The 18506-nt window shown below is 60.1% G+C and overlaps 1 protein-coding gene across 9 annotated transcripts in view; it reads left to right on the forward strand.

The window, feature by feature from the left end:
- LOC137864440 (protocadherin gamma-C5-like) overlaps window positions 1-18506 on the forward strand; it is a 186499-nt gene that overhangs the window by 151833 nt on the left and 16160 nt on the right. The window contains exon 1 of one of the 9 annotated variants that reach the window (XM_068698533.1): window positions 2247-5131. The exons of 4 other annotated variants lie outside the window; for them this stretch is intronic. In XM_068698533.1, the coding sequence (XP_068554634.1) occupies window positions 2699-5131 (2433 nt within the window). In that variant the 5' untranslated portion in view covers window positions 2247-2698. 4 more of the 9 variants (XM_068698531.1, XM_068698538.1, XM_068698536.1 and 1 more) reach the window with 4 other exon arrangements.

The following is an 18506-nucleotide window of genomic DNA, read 5'->3' on the forward strand; positions in this document are numbered from 1 at the left end:
TTTCCTTTTCAGCTCCATTCTTTGCTCTCTCTCAACCATTCTTAAGGAAGATGTTGTGCACACGTATGAATTATTTCCCCTCTGTCCTGCATTCACCGGGGACCCGGGGCTGTTGCTCAGAGCCCGGAGCCGAGCAGAAAGCGTTTTGTGTCTGCTGCTGTCGCAGGCTCCTCTGGAGCCCCGGTGTGACCAGAAGCAGGGACAGGCTGAGCTGCTCTGCCCGGGATTTCTCTTGAATTCGCCCCTGAAGTAATTCCCTGTGCAGGGGGAAGGTGCCTTCCCCTTTGCTGCCGCATAGTTCTGCTTCTCTTCCTTCAAATGGTGTTTTCAGGAGCTCCGAGGATGTCGCTTTTAATAGTCTGGTTTCCCATCAAAGTGAAGGGGATGCAACGTCCCCAGATCACTTGAAATATGAAAGATGAAAATGCTGAGTCTTCAGCGCCTTTCCTGGATAGGGAGATTTCTTGGAAGTACTTGGCACTCTGCATCTTGGCTGACTACTGCCAGGACAAAGTACTTTGGGTGGGCTCGCATGTGTACCCATATGAGGAAAAACTTTTTACGAATTGCGATATATATGTTAGAAAAATTGCTCAGCAAGAACTTATGAAAGACTTGAATGTATTAGGAAAAGAGGCAGTAGGGAGGAAAAAAAAAGAAGATTCAGGACTTATTTCAAAGTAAATAAGTGGCTGCAGACCATTTCAGGGTTTAGCTCGAAGAAAGCCGTGGATTTTCTACGTTTTAGATTATATGTAAGAAAGATAATTGAAATTTGATTGCATAAGGGCTAGTGAAGAAAGAAATCTGCTTTCAGCAGTGAGCCTGCAGACACGGCCTGGTGGAGGCGCTCCAGAAGGCATAGAGTGGCAAAACTGTTGATACTTACATGCACGATACAGCTGCGGTGGGTAATGCATCTCATTTTCCTTGGAAGCCTTTCAGTTGCTTTAGAATTCATTTCTGTTAAACTATTGATTTCTAACGTTGGATTTTATTGACTCGAGGCGTATACTTTTATCAAATTCTGTGGACTGGTGATAAGAGTGAGCTAGGAGTAAGTAGCGCCGGTACGTTTTAACTTCCGACAATTACGTTAATTGCGAGAATGATTGTTGGGTGGGAAAGTCTGAGCCGATCCGTTTGATTCCGTTGGTGCCGCGTATAAACGCTGAAACATTGCGCATCTGGGTGTGCTCCCGGCAGTTACCAGCAGTGCGCAGGGCGAAAACGCGCAGACAGAGGCGAGGTCCCTCCCTTTCCGGAGGGTGTTGGGTCCCCCACGTTGGTGAGCGCGATTTGTAGCCCCCGCACACTGCCCTCAGGCACGGCAAACTTCGGGACGGCAGCTCATCAGGTGCAACGATTCCGAGCAGATTATTCAGGGAGCAGAGGTCCTTGCAGTTTCCCTCGATAAACAGCTGTGGGCGCTGGTTTCTTTTCCTTTCGTTCGTTATCGGCTGTGGGAAAGCGCCTGGTGCTGCAGGATGCTGTTTCTCTGCCACAGCCCGATTTCGACAGGGCTCCTGGCGCTCCCGTGTCTAGCTCCATTCTTCCCTTCCTATTCCACCGGGACATCTGAACAGTTCCGTGGGTGACAGAAAATGAATTCCAACACCGCGGTAGTTTGCGTCCGTTTGCAGGCTCTAAACGTCGGAACCCCGCCGTGTTGAGTGGTGCAACAACCCGAAAGGCAGCCCGAGAACCGGCCGGTGCTCGGCCAGGTGCAGAGATCTGCACGGTGCCGCGACCCGCGGGGCTGCTGCAGCAGGGGGCGAGGAGGGTGCCCCAGGTGCCAGCACGACGCCAGCCGTGAGTTCGCTGCGTCTGGAGGAATCGAGCACCGGGGGAGCAAGCCGGGAGGCGGCGAGGAGGGAGGGAGGAAGGGAGTGTCAGGACGAGGGTTCTGCGATTTGTCGGGGAGGATCCCCCCCTGGGACAGTGGTGGCAACGATGAGCGGGGCGGGGGCGCGGCTGCCGGGAACCCCAGCAGCTGCCCGCTGGGGGAGCGGCAGCACGAGAGCGCTGTCGCTTTGTCGGCGACGCTGCTTTGCTGGCACACGGCGGCGCGCCGTCGCGACGCTGTGGGACGCTCGGAAGGGGCTGGACTCTTGGCAGGACCGGGAGCCAGAAGGTCCCGTGAGACCCCCTCCTCCGCCTCATTCCGCCCTCCCTCTGCCTTCCCCCCGCCCCTTCTCGGTCCTGCTGCCTGACTCCAACGAGGGTTTGTTTTCCCGGGGGACACCCCCTCGTTTTCCGGCCGCCCCTTTCGGCTCCATCCCCTCTGCTAACTCTCACACCTTCCTGCCGGTGTCTGACCGGCCCCGTACGTGGGGAAAGGGACTCGTGCTTTTTGGGCTGGGTGTCAGCCGGCTGGAGCCCCGCTGCTGTCGGTGGGGCGGCCGCACTCCCTCCCGGCCGCGGGGCTCCCAGCGCTCCGTGCAGTTATTGGCCGGGACTCTGTGTGCCGCTGTCGGCCAATGCTGGAGCGGGGGATCGGGCGGCCCGGCCCCGCTCGGAGCCGGGACGAGGCACAGAGAGACTGAGAGCGAGCCGGGGAGTGAGTCAGTGCCGTGCCGCCGAGCAATGCCCCTCTCCCCGCCGCACGCCGCGTCCCGGGGCGCCGGGCAGCGGCAGGAAGGGGCGAGCTGAGGATTTCTAGGGGGGGCCAGGCGGGGAGCGACTGCCGTCCTGTGCGATGAACGGCGTCGCCGCACGGAGCCGCGGGGTGACGACGGGGAAGGTACTGAGCCTCTGGCTTTTGCTCGGCGCTTCCTCCTGGGCTTCCGCCGCCATCCGCTATGCGATTCCCGAGGAGGCGCGGAGAGGCTCCGCCGTGGGGAACGTGGCGGCCGACCTGGCGCTGGACCCGGCGCGGCTCTCTGGGCGCCGGCCGCGGGTGGTGTCCGGCGGCAGCAGGAGGTTCTTCGCGGTGGATCCCGGGAGCGGCGCGCTGCTGGTGAGCGAGCGGATCGACCGCGAGGAGCTGTGCGGAGCGCTCTCCCCCTGCTCCCTGAGCTTTGAGATCGTGCTGGAGAAACCGCTGGAGCTGTACAGCGGCGCCGTGGAGATACAGGACATCAACGACAACGACCCGGTTTTTCCCAGCGGCCAGGCGAGGCTGGAAATCAGCGAGTCGGTGGCGGCCGGGGCGCGCTTCCCGCTAGAGAGCGCGCAAGACCCCGATGTGGGGATTAACTCTTTGCAGACCTACCAGCTGAGTGCCAACCCGCACTTCGTGCTGGATGTGCAGACGAGGGGGGATGGCAGCAAGTATGCAGAGCTGGTGTTAGAGAAGGAGCTGGACAGGGAGGAGCAGCGGGAGCTGCACTTGGTCTTGACTGCGCTGGATGGAGGCAGCCCGCCACGCTCGGCCCACGTGCAGATCCACATCGACGTCGTGGACTCGAATGATAACGCCCCGGTCTTCAACCAGTCCACCTACAAGGCAAGTGTGAGGGAGAACACTCCCAGTGGCACCCTGGTCGCCAAGATCAGTGCCTACGACCTGGACGATGGGCCCAACGGAGACATCGTCTACTCCTTCAGCAGCCACACGCCAGCCAAGGTACGAGAGCTCTTTGCTCTGGACTCAGCCACAGGGGAGCTGAGGGTCAAGGGGCAGCTGGACTATGAGGAAACAAAGCTGCACGAGGTTTACTTACAGGCTAAGGACAAGGGTGCTGTTCCTGGCGTAGCTCATTGCAAAGTGCTGGTGGAAGTCGTGGATGTGAATGATAACGCTCCAGAGGTGACGGTGACTTCTGTGTACAGCCCTGTGCCTGAGGACGCTGCCCCAGGGACGGTCGTAGCTCTTCTGAGTGTAACAGACTTGGACTCCCGAGACAACGGTCTGGTGAACTGCTTTATTTCCCCTGGGATCCCATTCACGCTTAGCTCCTCTCTCAAAAATTATTACACATTGAAAACCAAAGCAGCTCTGGACCGGGAAGAGGCATCTGAGTACAACATCACTGTCACAGCCAGGGACTCGGGCTCACCACCCTTGTCTGTGGTAAAACAGATTCTGGTGCGGGTGTCAGATGTTAATGACAACGCACCCAAGTCTTCCCAGGACTTCTATGATGTGTACGTGCTGGAGAACAACGTGCCCGGCATCCCCATTCTTAATGTGAGCGCCACAGACCCTGACCTGGGGCGCAACGGCCACCTCACCTATTCCCTCCTGCAGGGTGACACCACCGTGGGTCATCTCTTCTCCATCAACCGGGAGAGTGGCACCCTCTATCTGCTGACCTCCCTGGACCATGAGGACCAGGTGGAGTTCAGCATGACAGTGCAGGTCCAGGATGGTGGCTCTCCACCTCTGGCCACCAACCTCTCGGTCAGTGTGTTTGTCACTGACCTCAACGACAATGCCCCCACTGTGCTGTACCCTCTCCCCAACTCCACCTCTTCCTATACTGATGTGGTGGCACCAGGTACTCCTGCGGGCCACATGGTCACCAAGGTGGTGGCGGTGGACGCAGATGCAGGGTACAATGCCTGGATCTCCTACACCCTGTTGCAGGCCACTGACCCAACCCTCTTCTCAGTTGGGCTGCACAGTGGGGAGATCTTCACAACCCGCCAGATCCAGGAGGATGAGGCTCCTCAGCACACGTTGGTCATCCTGCTGAAGGACCATGGGGAGCCTGCACTGTCTGCCAGTGCCACTGTCTCCATCTCCGTGGCTGAGAGGGTCAAGGAGGCGCTCACCGACCTCACTGACATGGTGCCTGCACACGACCCCAGGAGGCACGTGACTTTCTATCTCATCTTGGCTGTGATTTTGGTCTCAGCTGCTTTCTTCATCACCATAGTGTCGGTGGGCATCTTCAAGTGCTACAAGTGGAGGCAGTCAAAGGAGCTGTTCAACAGCTCCAGGAGCACCCTGTACAGGACACCAGGGCCCTTCCACCACGTTGATGCGGTGCGAGGTGGTTTCATGCCGCCCAACTTCTACCACCAGGTCTATCTCACCACGGACTCTCGTCAGAGTGATCTCCTGTGTAAAAAACCCTTCACTTCCAGCCCGCTGGGGAGCCGCCAGAACACCATGAGGAATGGTGAGCCAGGACCATACCACCAGATTGTGGGCACCACCAGCCGGCTCCCCACACCCACCGAGGTAATGTAGCCCCTTTCTGGGCATGTCCCAGTGCTGGGCTGGTCTATGCTATGTGCCCATGGCAGCAGATTGGGGCTTGGGGAGGGATATCCAGTTGCGCCGTGTCTCTAAAGGGTGGTTGACTTCTTCAAAATCAAATGAGCCATCCTGTGCGTCGATGACATTTGCACTGCGGTGAGCGGGGTCAAGTTAGTCTGTTTGTTCCGGGTAGTGAGCATGTGTCCTTTGGATGCAGTTTTGGGTAAGCCTTGCATGTCTAGCCGGTGGAGGCCAAGGTCAGCTTGCAACCATTTACAGAAAGTCTGTTGCTCGTGGGTTTTCCCTGTTTAAAACAAGAACTGAGTCCTTGCAGGTCCAGGCATCAAGGGGGGCCCGCAGTCCCTCTGCGCTGTGCCCCGGTGTGGGACAGCAGAGGTGGGCTGCGAGCCACCAGCTGCTTGTGGAGCACCAGCACGTCGCATCCCACCATGTAGCACTCAAAGCTGAATGATGATGCTGTTCCCCGATTGTGGCTGTAGAGCTGTCCCTCCTGTCCGTGTCTCACTTAGACTCCTTATTGTTCCGGTTTTATTTCCATTTAAGCACTGTGAGGATGCTCGTCTCGGGGTGGTGGGGTAGGACTGCAGGCTTCCACAGCTGCTCTCAGGGCTCCTCTGAGCTGGATGCTGGGTGGTGAGCGCACCACCAAGGTCTTGCTTTAGCAGCCCTATTGCAGTTTGTAATAATGCTGTCTCAGGGTGATGTCTAGGCTGAATAAACTGCAGACAGGAAAATGCTTGCGCATGGCAGGCAGCTCCTGTGCTTCTTCCTTGGTGGGAATTGTGCAGCTTAATTTGAGAGCTTTCAATTACGGGAACGCTGCGATCCTCAGGGATGAGGCCGGGTGGTGGATCCGGTAGAGGTGGGGGGATCTGATGGGTTTCCAAGGTGGTTGGTGCCGGTCTTGTGAGGCTGTGAGTAGGATCAAGTGGTTCCTCAGGGCAGAAGGGAATGAGATGCAGCAGAAGCAGTGCACAGGCACAGTGCTGTGTGTGCTGCCTGCTCGCTGCAGCTGAGTCACAGGCAGAAGCAGAAACCTCCCAGAGTTATTTTATGCCTTTTATTATTTTTTTTTCCCTCTTGCGTCGCTGCTCACACTCAGTACTTATCTGCAGCAGGCAGGAACGGCTGCGGCAGCTGCCAGAGCAAGTGTTCCTCTCCCTTTGTGCAGGTTGTGTTGCAGCTGGGGACAAGGATGTGTGTCCCCCCCTCCTCCCCCAGGCTCCTGGCAAGAAGCTAGGGGAGGGGAGGTGGGCAGTAAATGATTTGAGCCTGGGGATGGGCATCACCCAGGTGGTAACAGGCAGGGGGGAAGCTCCCCAGCCCCCCAGTGCTGCCAGAAACCAGCTGGGCCAGCATCGGGCCGTGGATTTTCAGGCTTTGTGGTATAAGATCCAACCCACTGCTGAGGACTGTGTCATGCCCACCAAGGCTTTGCACCCCTGCAGGGCAGCAGCCAGCCCCCAAAAGTGCTGCGGTGGGGACGGTGCAGCCCACCAGGGACCAGCCTCGGTGCTGGCCCTGTCCGGGGCAGGCGCTGTCTCGGGCCATGCAGGATCCCACCCTGCTCCCTTCAGCTGGCTGTGTCGGACCCCTGGAATGGGGACATCTCCTCCTCCGTCCCTGACACCTCGTTCCCCTCTTGGCTTGTCATTGTCCCCCAGATCCCCCAGGTGAGTTGCCTGCCACTTGCTCCATCCTCCTGGGACCCTGGGAGCGGATCCCCCCGGGCCGTGTGGGCTTCACCAGACCCCTGCCCGCAGCAGCAGCTCCCCGTGGTGCTCGTGGCAGTGTCTGTGCCCCCATTACCCCGTCCGGGGTGGGGACAGGGCACACGGCAGGGCCACGGTCACGGCGAGTGGCACCGTCGGGAGCCCTCGGGGCCGAGCGGGCTGCGCGGCGGGGAAGCGGCTCGTCCGGCGTTTTGCTGTGCTGGCCCTTTAAGAGCGTCTCCCCCACCGCGGAGCGGGCAGTAGGCGGGACCTGGGCGGCGCTCTGCGCCAATCAGGAGCCAGGACTGGGGAGTCTCTCCCTGATTGGCAGCTGGACGTCCCGCCCCGTGGCTCTGGGAACGGGACGGGAGGGGCCGCGGGGGGGGGGGGGGTTGGGACGGAGGCTGAGCCCAGGCTCCCTCGACGGCGGGGCGCTGGGCACCGGGACCAGCCTCGGCCCCTTCCCCGAGGACCCCTGGGGGTCCAGGCGGGGGGGTCCGGCAGGGTCGGAGCCGCCCCCCCCCTCCTCAGCCCTGCAGGCTCTGGGTGCACCCAGGGGGGGTCATGGGGTCCCGGGTGCTGCCCCCCGACAGGGGCTGAGACCTCTGTGGAGCTTCGATGCCTGCGTCAGTCGGGTGCGAGGCCTGGGCTTCCTTCCCCGTCTAATATCTTGGCCTAACACTGAGATCTGGGGGTGACCTGGGGGGTTGTCGGCTGGCTCCGTGCGTTCACAGTGACTTGGGCACTGCGGAGGTTGACCTCGTCCTGGGGTTTAGGTCAGGGAAGGGGTGGCTGGGCAGGTGGGCATGGCCAGCACTTGTCTTCGGGCTCTGGCCTCCCCTCTGATCCCTGCCTCTGACAGCCCCAGGGGCTGGCAGGGGTGGGCGTCCCTTGGTGCGAGCCCTCCCGGCTGGTGGTGGCCCCGGTGGCAGCCTCGCTTGCAGGGCTGATGCTGGATGCGGGCACCAACCAACCGGGCAAAGCATTTGCTGGGGAGAGAAGGGGCGGGAGAAGAGCCCCTGGCACCTCGGGGCTCAAACAAGCACCTTTTCATAGGGCATGAAAAGTCCTTTGGCCCGCGTTCCCTACAGCTGCCCTTTGTCTGCGGGCGCGATGTGAAGCCACCATTGTGGGAGCGGGAGGGAACAGGGAAGGCTTGTACCTAGCGGGCTTCCAGGACGTGCAGTTTCCCAGAGAACGGGAAGCGAGCTGCCGGAGCAAGTGACTCAGGCTGGAGGCCGGGGGTGGCAGCCCCGCTGACGCGGGCTCGGGCCCCCGCTTCCCGCAGCTCCACGGAGCCCCCATTGGGTGAGCGGGGCTGGAGCTCTCGGCCAATTGGGTGCTGATCTGAAGCGGGGGGATCTGCTGCTCCCCCCACCCCACCCCCCCCTTCACGCTGGGGCTGTGATTCAGCTCCCCTCCCCCAGCCCACCCCCTCCGCTCGGATGCTGGCAGCCAGAGCTACAGCCTGCTACAGCCCCGGAGCTGCTTCCCGAGCTGTGGAAGAGAGACCTGGGGATTTTTAGCAGCTCCCTGGTGCTGCTTGTGTCCCGGGTCCGGCCTTGGGCCAGATGCGTGTGAACATGGAGAGCATCAGCCTCCAGCGACCCGCCTGGAAATGGCAAGTACTGAGTTTGTTTTCGCTCTGCGGCTGGGGCTGGGTCTCCGGGCAGATCCGCTACTCGGTGGTTGAGGAGTCAGAGGTGGGGACCGTGGTGGGGAACATGGCCCAGGACCTGGGCTTGAAGGTGGAGGAGCTGCCAGGCCGCAGGCTGCGCCTGGGCTCGGAGGAGAACCTGCGCCACTTCGCCGTGCGCCTGGACACCGGCGCGCTGGTGGTGAGCGAGCGGCTGGACCGGGAGCGCCTGTGTGGAGCTGCTGCCAGCTGTGTGCTGTCAGTGCAGGTGGTGACAGAGAATCCCCTGCAGCTCTTCCGCCTCGAAGTGGAGATCCTGGACGTGAATGACAACTCCCCCAGCTTCCCCACCGCCCACCGCAGCCTGCGCATCGCCGAGTCCGCCGCAGTGGCTGCGCGCTTCCCCTTGGAGAGCGCGCAGGACCCCGACGTGGGCACCAACGCCGTGGGCTCCTACCGGCTGAGCCCCAACTCCCACTTCTCCCTGGACGTCAAACAGCTGCAGGATGGCAAACTCTTCCCGGAGCTGGTGCTGGAGCGTGCCCTGGACCGGGAAGAGCAGCCAGAACTGCAGCTGGTGCTGACGGCCGTGGACGGGGGCAGCCCGTCCCGCTCGGGCACAGCGCAGATAACAGTCCAGGTCCAGGACATCAATGACAATGCACCCACTTTTGACCGTGCCACATACAAGGTGCAAGTCCTGGAAAACACACCTGTGGGGGCCCTGCTCCTCCGGCTCAATGCGTCGGACCCTGATGAGGGCCCAAATGGGGAGACACAATACTCCTTTGGGGTGCACACCTCCGACACAGTCCGGAGGCTCTTTGCCCTGGACCCCCACAGTGGTGAGGTGCGGGTGAGTGGGGCGCTGGACTTTGAGGAATCACCCTTCTACGAGATCCACGTGCGAGCCCGCGATGGTGGTGTGCCGGAGATGGAGGGGCACTGCGTGCTGCGGGTAGAGGTGGAGGATGCCAACGACAACCCCCCGGAGGTGCTGCTCACCTCCCTGCTGAACCCAGTGCCAGAAGACACCCCACTGGAGACCGTCGTGGGGCTCTTCAATGTGCGGGACCGAGACTCAGGGGCCAACGGGGTTGTGAGCCTGGAAATCTCCCCCAATGTGCCGTTTGCCATCAGGTCCCTGCAGAACCACTACTCCCTGGTCACCCGGGAGTACCTGGATCGAGAGTCCACCTTGCAGTACACAGTGGATCTGACCGCCCAGGATGGAGGGTCTCCTGCCCTCACCACAAGGCTCACGCTACTCCTCAACATATCCGACGTGAATGACAATCCACCACGCTTCTTGCAGCCCTCCTACGACGCCTTCCTCCCAGAGAACAGCCCACCAGGCTCCCTGCTCTGCACGGTCTCCGCTTCGGACCCCGATGATGGGGACAACTCCCGTCTTGTTTACTCCATAGAGGGTGGCCACGTGCAGGGTGCCCCTGCCTCTTCCTATGTCCACATCAACCCTGACAATGGCAACCTCTATGCTCAGCGCCCCTTCGACTTCGAGCTGCTGCAGGTTCTGCCGGTCTCGGTGGCCGTGCGAGACTCGGGGTCCCCCCCTCTCCGTGCCAACGTTACAGTCTACATCTTTGTGCTGGACCAGAACGACCACCCCCCCACCATCCTGCACCCAGCCAGCGATGGTGATGTCCCAGCACCCCAGAGGGTCCCGCTGTCTGCCCCACCAGGCTACCTGGTGACCAAGGTGACAGCGGTGGATGCAGATGCCGGGTACAACGCCTGGCTCTCATACCGCCTGCTGCCGCAGTCCACCGACCCCTCCTTGTTCCACGTGTCCCTGTACACCGGGGAGGTGCGGACGGCACGCAACCTGCGGGACACCGACGTGGCGGCGCAGCAGGTCCTCGTCCTGGTGTCTGACAACGGCGAGCCACCGCTCTCCACCACTGTCACCATCAGCGTGGCCCTGGAGGAGGAGACCTTGGAGGAGAGCTACAAGCCTCGGGATTTCCTGGCTGGTACCAAGGAGAAGCCGGACCTGACCCTCTACCTGATCATCGCATTGGCAGCCGTTAGCACCGTGGCACTTGCCACCGTCACCCTCCTCGCTGCCCGGTGCCTGCGCCGCAGGGGCCGTGCCGCCGCCTCGCCCTGCTGCTGCTGGCTGAGCGAGTCGCCGTCCCGGGACTTCTTCAAGCACTCCAGCCCGAAGCTGCAGCTCAGCTCCGACGGCACCCTCAAGTACATGGAGGTCACCCTGCGGCCCACCGACTCCCAGAGCCAGTGCTACGGCACCTGCTTCTCTCCCGGCTCCGACCGGAGCGACTTCACCTTCCTGCGCCCCTGCCCGCCCCCCGGCACCCTCCCGAGGGAAACCGGGGCTTTCCTCTCCGCTACCGGCACCCTGCAGGACCCCGGCCAGGTGAGCGCCCCGGGGCCGGGGGATTGCGGTGCCGGGCCGGGGCCGGACGGCGCCGCCACCCCGGGGCCGCTCCCTCGGGGCTCGGCGGGGCTGGGGCCGCCTTTGTCCCCCCGCCCCGACGTGAGGGGCGCGGAGGGGGGCGGCGGCCGCCGTCGCTCGGGTTCGTGCCGCTCGGCAGCCGTTGCGCGCCGCGATTGGTGCCGGTGTTGCTGTCCTGGGGAAGGAGCGCGGCGATTGGCGGAGCGCCCAGGCACTCGGAGCCAATGGCGGGGCGGCTGCGCGGCGCCCCCCCCGTCGAGCCGCGGCCGCCCCAAACAATGAATGGGAGCGGTGAGCGCTGAGCGCGGCCCCGCAGCGCGGGCGGCCTCCGCCGAGGGCATCGCTCCCCGGCCGCCGGCCAGGATGCTGGGGGCAGGGAAGGCGGGCAGGTGCCTGGGGCTGCCCCGCGTCTTCTCTTTCTGTTTGTTCTTGCACAGCTCCTCAGCCCAGATCCGCTACACCATCCCGGAGGAGCTCACCCGGGGCGCCTTCGTGGGCAATATCGCGAAGGACCTGGGCACCGATGTGGCGAAACTGGCGGCAGCTAATCTGCAGGTACTGTCCGATTCGGATTCCCAGTACTTCTCGGTCAATGTGAACACCGGGGTTATAATGGTCAGTGAGCGGATAGACCGGGAGCAGCTCTGCGGGCAGAACGCCCGCTGCTTCCTCCACCTGAAACTCGCCATTGAGAACCCCGTGGAGTTTTACCGCATTGAGGTGGAGATCCTGGATATCAACGACAACCCCCCGGAGTTCCCCAGCGATGATGTGTCCTTGCGCATCTACGAGCTGGCGTCCCTGGGTGCCCGCTTCCCCATCCAGCCTGCCCAGGACCCCGATGTGGGCACCAACACCTTGCAGACCTACCACCTGAGTGCCAACGAGAATTTCAACCTCAATGTGAAGGCGCGCACAGATGGTGGGAAGTTCCCTGAGCTAGTACTGGAGAGGGCCTTGGACCGGGAACTCAGAGCTTTCCACCGCCTCGTCCTGACCGCCGAGGACGGGGGCTCCCCTCCCAAGTCCAGTAAGATGCACATCACCATTCAGGTCCTGGATGCCAATGACAACCACCCAGTCTTTGACAGACCATCATATGGAGCCCGCTTGGTGGAGAACTCGCCGCTCGGCACCCTCGTGGTGAAGCTAAATGCCACCGATGTGGATGAAGGGCCCAATGGAGACATCCGTTACTCCCTCAGCAGCCACAACTCAGCTGCCTTACGCCAGATCTTTGCCATTGACGAGCAAACTGGGGAGATCCGTGTCCAGGGCAATCTGGACTTTGAGGAGGCAACGGTGTATGAGATCGAAGTGGAAGCCAAGGACATGGGGTCGCCCACGATGGAAGAGCACTGCAGCGTGGTGGTGGAAATCACTGATGTGAATGACAATGCCCCCGAGGTCATTCTTACCTCCTTCTCCAGCTCCCTGAGTGAGGATGCACCACCAGGCACGGTGGTGGCTGTCATACACGTCAGAGACAGGGACTCCGGTGAGCAGGGCAAGGTCCAATGTCATGTGTCTCCAGATCTTCCCTTCCAGCTGCGCAAGGACTACGAGCACCAGTACTCACTGCTAACCAGCAGCCGGTTGGACCGGGAGCACGTTGCCTACTACAACGTCACTGTCTCAGCCTCGGATCTGGGCAGTCCCCCACTCTCCCGCCACACCATCTTGCCCATTGCCCTGGCAGATGTCAATGACAACGCGCCCCAGTTTGAGCAAGCATCCTATGAAGTGCTGGTGGCAGAAAACAACCCGGTGGGCAGCGTGCTGGTTACCATCTCTGCTGTTGACCCCGACTCGGAGCAGAACTCCCGCCTCTCCTACTCCATCCTGCGAGCTGGTGGGACAGATCCAGGCCTGGATCCAACTCGCTACCTCTCCATACACCCCACAAGTGGCCAGATCTCAACCAAACTCCCCTTTGACTATGAGCAAACCACCTATCTCCAGTTCCACGTAGAGGTCTCTGATGGTGGCTCCCCGGCCCTGAGGAACAGGACACTGGTTCACGTTTTTATCGCGGACCAGAATGACAACGCCCCACGGGTGCATTTCCCCAGGGTCGGGGAGGACTCCACCACCCAGTTGCGAATCTCCCCCTCCACTGCCCCTCCTGCTCTCATCACCAAGGTGGTGGCCATAGATGCGGACTCGGGGCGCAATGCCTGGCTCTCCTACCACCTCGTGGAAGCCACTGAGCCGGGGCTCTTCAGCGTGGCCCTGCGCTCTGGGGAGATCCGGATCACCCGGGCCCTGCAGGAGACGGATGCTTCTGCACATGAACTGCTGGTGGTGGTCCGGGACGCCGGGGAGCCCCCGCTCTCCACAGCTGTCACACTGGTGGTGCTGGTGGAGGAGCGGGGCCCCGAGGCCCTGCAGGGCTCCGAGGCTCAGGGCACAGACGGCGGGGGCTTGCCTACCATCACGCTTTATCTGATCGTTTCCCTGGTGCTCATCTCCACTGTCTCGCTGGTGGGACTGGCGGTGCTGGGTGTGCGGTGTCTGCGTCGGGGCCCTGTGCCCACCACCCAGGGCTGCTGCGTGGAGAGCGTGGCCACGCTTCATCCCCCTCCCAGCCACATTTTTGGGCACTTGCACTACGAGCCCAAGCAAGGGGACACGGTGATGGGCGTCCAGGTGACAGCCACGGCACCCCCTGCCCCGCGTTACCGCTCCTGCTTTTCGCCCGTCTCTGACATCAGCGAATTCGTGTTTGTGAAACCCTCCGTGGGTGCAGCCGGTGCGAACCCGCCGGAGCCCAGCGAGGTGAGCTCGGGAGCGGGCAGCGCCGTCCCCAGCCCCACGGCAGCCCCGGCACCTGCGGGGCTTGGATCTCCCCCGCCCCCCCAGCTCGGGACGCGGCCCCCCTGGCCGCTTGGGGGGGGGCGGAGGGGGGTTGGATTTTGGCGGCCGGTGCCCGCTCTCAGCTGCCGGGAGTCCCCGGTTCCCAGTGCCGGGAATCCCCGGCGCCCTCCCGGCGCGGCGGGGGCGGAGTGGAGGCGGCGGCGGGAGCGGGGAGGGGGGGGGGAGGCAGCTCCGTGCGTATTTTGGGGAAGGCGGTGGAGGAGGGAGAGGAGGAGGGAGCGAGGGAGGAGGAGGAGGAGGGGGCTGTTGAGAGACGTAGAATTGTCACTCGGTCCATCCCCTCCGCTCGCCGACTTTGTGCGCCTTCTGTGTGCCGGGGAGCCGCTCAGCCGGCCGGGCTGCAGCCGCCCCCCCGTCCCCTTCCTCCCCCCCTTCCTCCCTTCCTCCCTCTCTCCCTCCCTTCCTCCCTTCCTCCCACCCTGCCCCGTTCCCGTGGCTCCGGCGGCGGCTTCGCCCCGGCGCAGCGCGCTCGGATCCAGCCGGGGCGCGGGGGCTCCGGCGGCGGCGGCGGCGGCTCCCGGGACCGGCAGCGTGGGGAGGCTGCTCGGAGCCGCTTCCTCCCGGCTCGCACAGCCGGCTCGGCATGCCGAGGGGCCGGGTTCTGCCATGGCAGCTCCCGCTGCTACTCGCAGCCTTCTTCAGCCTGCAGCCGCCCGGCAGCGCCCAGCTCCGTTACTCCGTGCCCGAGGACCGAGAGCCGGGCTCGCCGGTGGGCGACGTGGCCAAGGACCTGGGGGTGGAGGTGCGGAGCCTGGCAGCTCGCAACCTGCGCCTGGTGAGCGAGGGTGAGCGGCGGCACTTCCAGGTGGACCTGGTGGCGGGCGTGCTGCTCCTCGACAGCCGGCTGGACCGCGAGGCGTTGTGCGGGCAGAGCCCCGAGTGCTCGCTGCACCTCCAGCTCGTCCTGGAGAATCCCCTCCAGCTCCACCGCGTCGAGGTGGACGTCCTCGATGTCAACGACAACGCGCCGCAGTTCCCCAAGCCAGTGGTGGCCTTGGAGATCACTGAGGTGGCCAACCCCGGGACTCGGCTGCCACTGGAGGTGGCGGAAGACCCGGATATGGGCTCCAACTCCATCTCCACCTATGAGCTCAGCCCCAGCGAGCATTTTGCCCTGAGTATCAACGTGAGAGGGGATGGCGTTAAAATGCCCGAGATTGTACTCGAAAAAGCACTGGATAGAGAAAAAGTGGCTGTTCATCACCTAACACTGACAGCCCTGGACGGAGGGAATCCGGTGAAATCTGGCACTGCTAAGGTCACCATCCACGTCCTGGATGCAAATGACAATCCTCCTGTTTGCGACCCACCCATATCCAAGGTATATCTGGAGGAGAACGTGCCAGTGGGCACTCTGGTCACCAAGCTGAATGTCACCGACCTGGATGAGGGTCCCAACGGGGATGTGGAGTATTCTTTCAAAACCAGCAATAATGCACCTGGTAAATTCACCAGGCTGTTCACCTTAGATCCCCGGACAGGGGAGATCAGAACCAAAGCCCCGCTGGATTATGAGGAATCCAGTGCTTACGAGATTGCGGTTCGAGCCCGGGACAAGGGGTCCCCGGCCATGGAAGGACACTGTCACCTGCGAGTGGAATTAATTGATATCAATGATAACAGCCCAGAGATTGTCCTGACCTCGCTCTCCAGCCCAGTGCAGGAGGATGCGACCCCAGGCACGGTGATTGCCCTTATTGGTGTCAAGGACAGTGATTCTGGTGACAACGGGCAGGTCCGTCTGCAGATAGCAAAAGAGCTCCCATTTAAACTGGTGTCATCTTTTAAAGAGCATTTCTCACTGGTCACAAATGGTCCCCTTGATCGGGAGAAGGCCAGTGGATACAACATCACTGTGAGGGCTACAGATTCAGGGTCCCCACCCAGGGCCACACAAAAAACCTTCTATCTCCAAATTGCCGACATTAATGATAATGCACCAAACTTCTCCACCCCTTTCGATACAGCTCATGTTCAGGAAAACTCTCTTCCTGGAACATCTGTCTTTTCAGTGTCGGCATCTGATCCTGATGAGGGTAGTAATGCCAGGCTGTCTTACTCCATCCTGGACAGTGGCATGCAAGACATACCTATCTCGAGCTATTTTCGAATAGACCCAGACAATGGTACTATCTATACCGTGCGGGCTCTGGACTATGAGCAGGACAAGATGTTCCAGGTGCCCGTGGAGGTGAAAGATGCTGGGTCTCCTGCTCTGAGCAGCACTGCTGTGGTCCACGTGTTCATCCTGGATCAGAATGACAACGCCCCCACCATTGTCTACCCGTCCGTTCCCAAGGGTTCTGCCTTCCACCAAACCATCCCCTCCGTGGCAGAACCCGGCTATCTGGTTACCAAAATTGTAGCTGTGGACGCCGATAGTGGCCATAATGCCTGGCTGTCCTACCAGCTGCAGGAGACCGCTGAAGCTGTGCCTTTCCTCGTGGAACGCCGCTCGGGGGAGATAAGGGTCGCAGAGGCTCTCAGGGAGACAGAAGTCCCCCACCGGCTGGTGGTCGAAGTGAGGGACAATGGGACACCGTCCCTCTCGGCCTCTGTGGTGATAGTCATTTCTCCAGAGGAAGACGGCGTGCAGGACTTTGCCAAGTCCTTGGACCTCCCCAAATCTTCTCCTAAGGATACCAACTTAACACTTTACCTCATCATCTCCCTGGTGTCCATTTCCCTCGTGTCCTGTGTGATGTTCGCCGTGGCGGCTGCCCGGTGTCTGAAAGCAGGCTCTGGCAGCTGGACCTTTGTGGGCTGCTGTCGAGGGTCTGCCCGCAAGCCCACCTCCCATTTCCATGGGCAGCTGAAGCCAGATGGCTTCATCAAGTACCTGGACGTGGGAGGAGCGGGCCTGACCTCCCAGGGACGGAATTACACCTCTTGTTTCTCCCCCATGTCTGAGCAGAGCGATTTCCTCTTTGTGAAACCTTTCAGCCATTCTAGCACTGCGGAGACCATGGCTGCCTACGAGCAGGTGGCCAGCACCTTAGCAAGTCCCTGTGATGGGGTAAGAGATGGGGGGGTTCTTACTGTCCTTACTACATGCAGCCATCAGCACGATGCGGGCTGCCCGGCTGCTCTTGGGCTGTCCTGCTGCTGCAGGAGGTGGCTGCAGGGCACGAGTGTGACTGTCCCCTCCTGGGAGGTGGCAGGGGAAAGGTTTGGCTCTGCTGGAGGTGGGGGAAGGGGCTGGGCATCACCGTGAAATCAAAGCCTGAGAGCTTTGTCTTGGCCCCGTCCGTGCTCTTTTCTTTTTAAAGTGATTCCTGGCACGTTTGGGAAAGTGGGGTTGTGGGTGCTGAACTCCTTTATTCTGTTTAAGCCCTTTATTCTCTCCACCGTATGGAAGCAGAGCCAGGAGGTGACCTGAAAGCAAAGTTGCTCGGTGTTTCTTTTGCTCTATTTTAGAGGTGTTTTGTGGATGTTTCTCACTTCCTGACTCTCAAATGTTATTAATTACTGATGGTGCTCCGGCAAGGGATTACTTTCCAGCCTGGTAGTTTCAAGCGAGGGGTTGATTTCCCTGCTCGGCACTGCAATCAGTGTCATTTTTTGCAAAGATTCTGGTGACCTTACATGCCCTTGGACTTGCAGAGACTTGGGCAGTGGCGTGCTGTGAAAACTTTAGCCATATGTATTCGGATGTCTAAATACAGATATAAGTGACTGCATTTAGCTGTAGCTTTTTTAACTTCGGGATATAAAAAGTAAAGTCACTTTGTGTCATAAATGCCTGCCCTAAATTTGAAAGTAGTAATTGCAACAGGAATTCAAAAAATAGATTGGGAAGGGCTTATCTAGTGGAGGGGGGGGAGGTTGTGTGTCAGCGTGTGCAAAAACACGTGGATCTAAAATCTGGAGGGCAAGTGTTCAAACAGGGTGATTTGCATGCAGCACGGGTAGCAGTGGAGTCTTTATTCTAGGGGACTCAGTAATTTATTCTAATGTATTCTTTCATGAGAATCATCAAAGCTGTGGCGAAATTAGTAAAATCACATCTGCTGAAGAAAAATCTAGGTCAGCTGTACCCGTTTTCACTTTGCCTTAGTAATTGCATGTACAAGCAGAATAATCCTATAAAACTGATGTTCCACTGTATAGGCTGTGATCTGCTCCTTCCTAAGGTAACTGAGAGAAATGTTGTCCTTTCCAGGTAGTGTATTATCATTCTGGAGTTAATTAAGGAGATTATGATTTTCGGAAGTATGCGTCTTCCATACAGCAAACAGTTCTGCTATTTAGTGCTCTTCACAAAGGCGTGATTCAAACAAGAATATGCAGGCCTGCTTCATGTCCTTCCTTATTTACAAAATGCCCATTGTCTGATGCTAAAATAACAGGAGCAGCAAGTGATGCAAGGCTTACTAATGAAGTTGTAAAGTATGCTGCTGTGTCTGAAGTTTATTGTGCCTCCTAAACAAATGCTGTCATTTTTTTGCTGTCGGAAGTTCATTCTTTTCTCTGAGGACAGAAAAATATTGTAATGCTCCAAGGCTACAGCATCTAGGAAAAGTCATTCAAATACAATGTGTGAAATCAAGATCTCAGGCAGGCCTTGTTAAGGACAGAAGAAGGACAGATTAGGAAGGTCTGTTATCATTTTACCTTCTGGCATTAAAAGCATCTTTCTAGATATCAATTAGCTCTGCCTCCCCCACTCCTCGA

The sequence above is a fragment of the Anas acuta genome, chromosome 14 (genome assembly GCF_963932015.1).
Source record: "Anas acuta chromosome 14, bAnaAcu1.1, whole genome shotgun sequence".
In the NCBI taxonomy this organism is placed as follows: domain Eukaryota; kingdom Metazoa; phylum Chordata; class Aves; order Anseriformes; family Anatidae; genus Anas; species Anas acuta.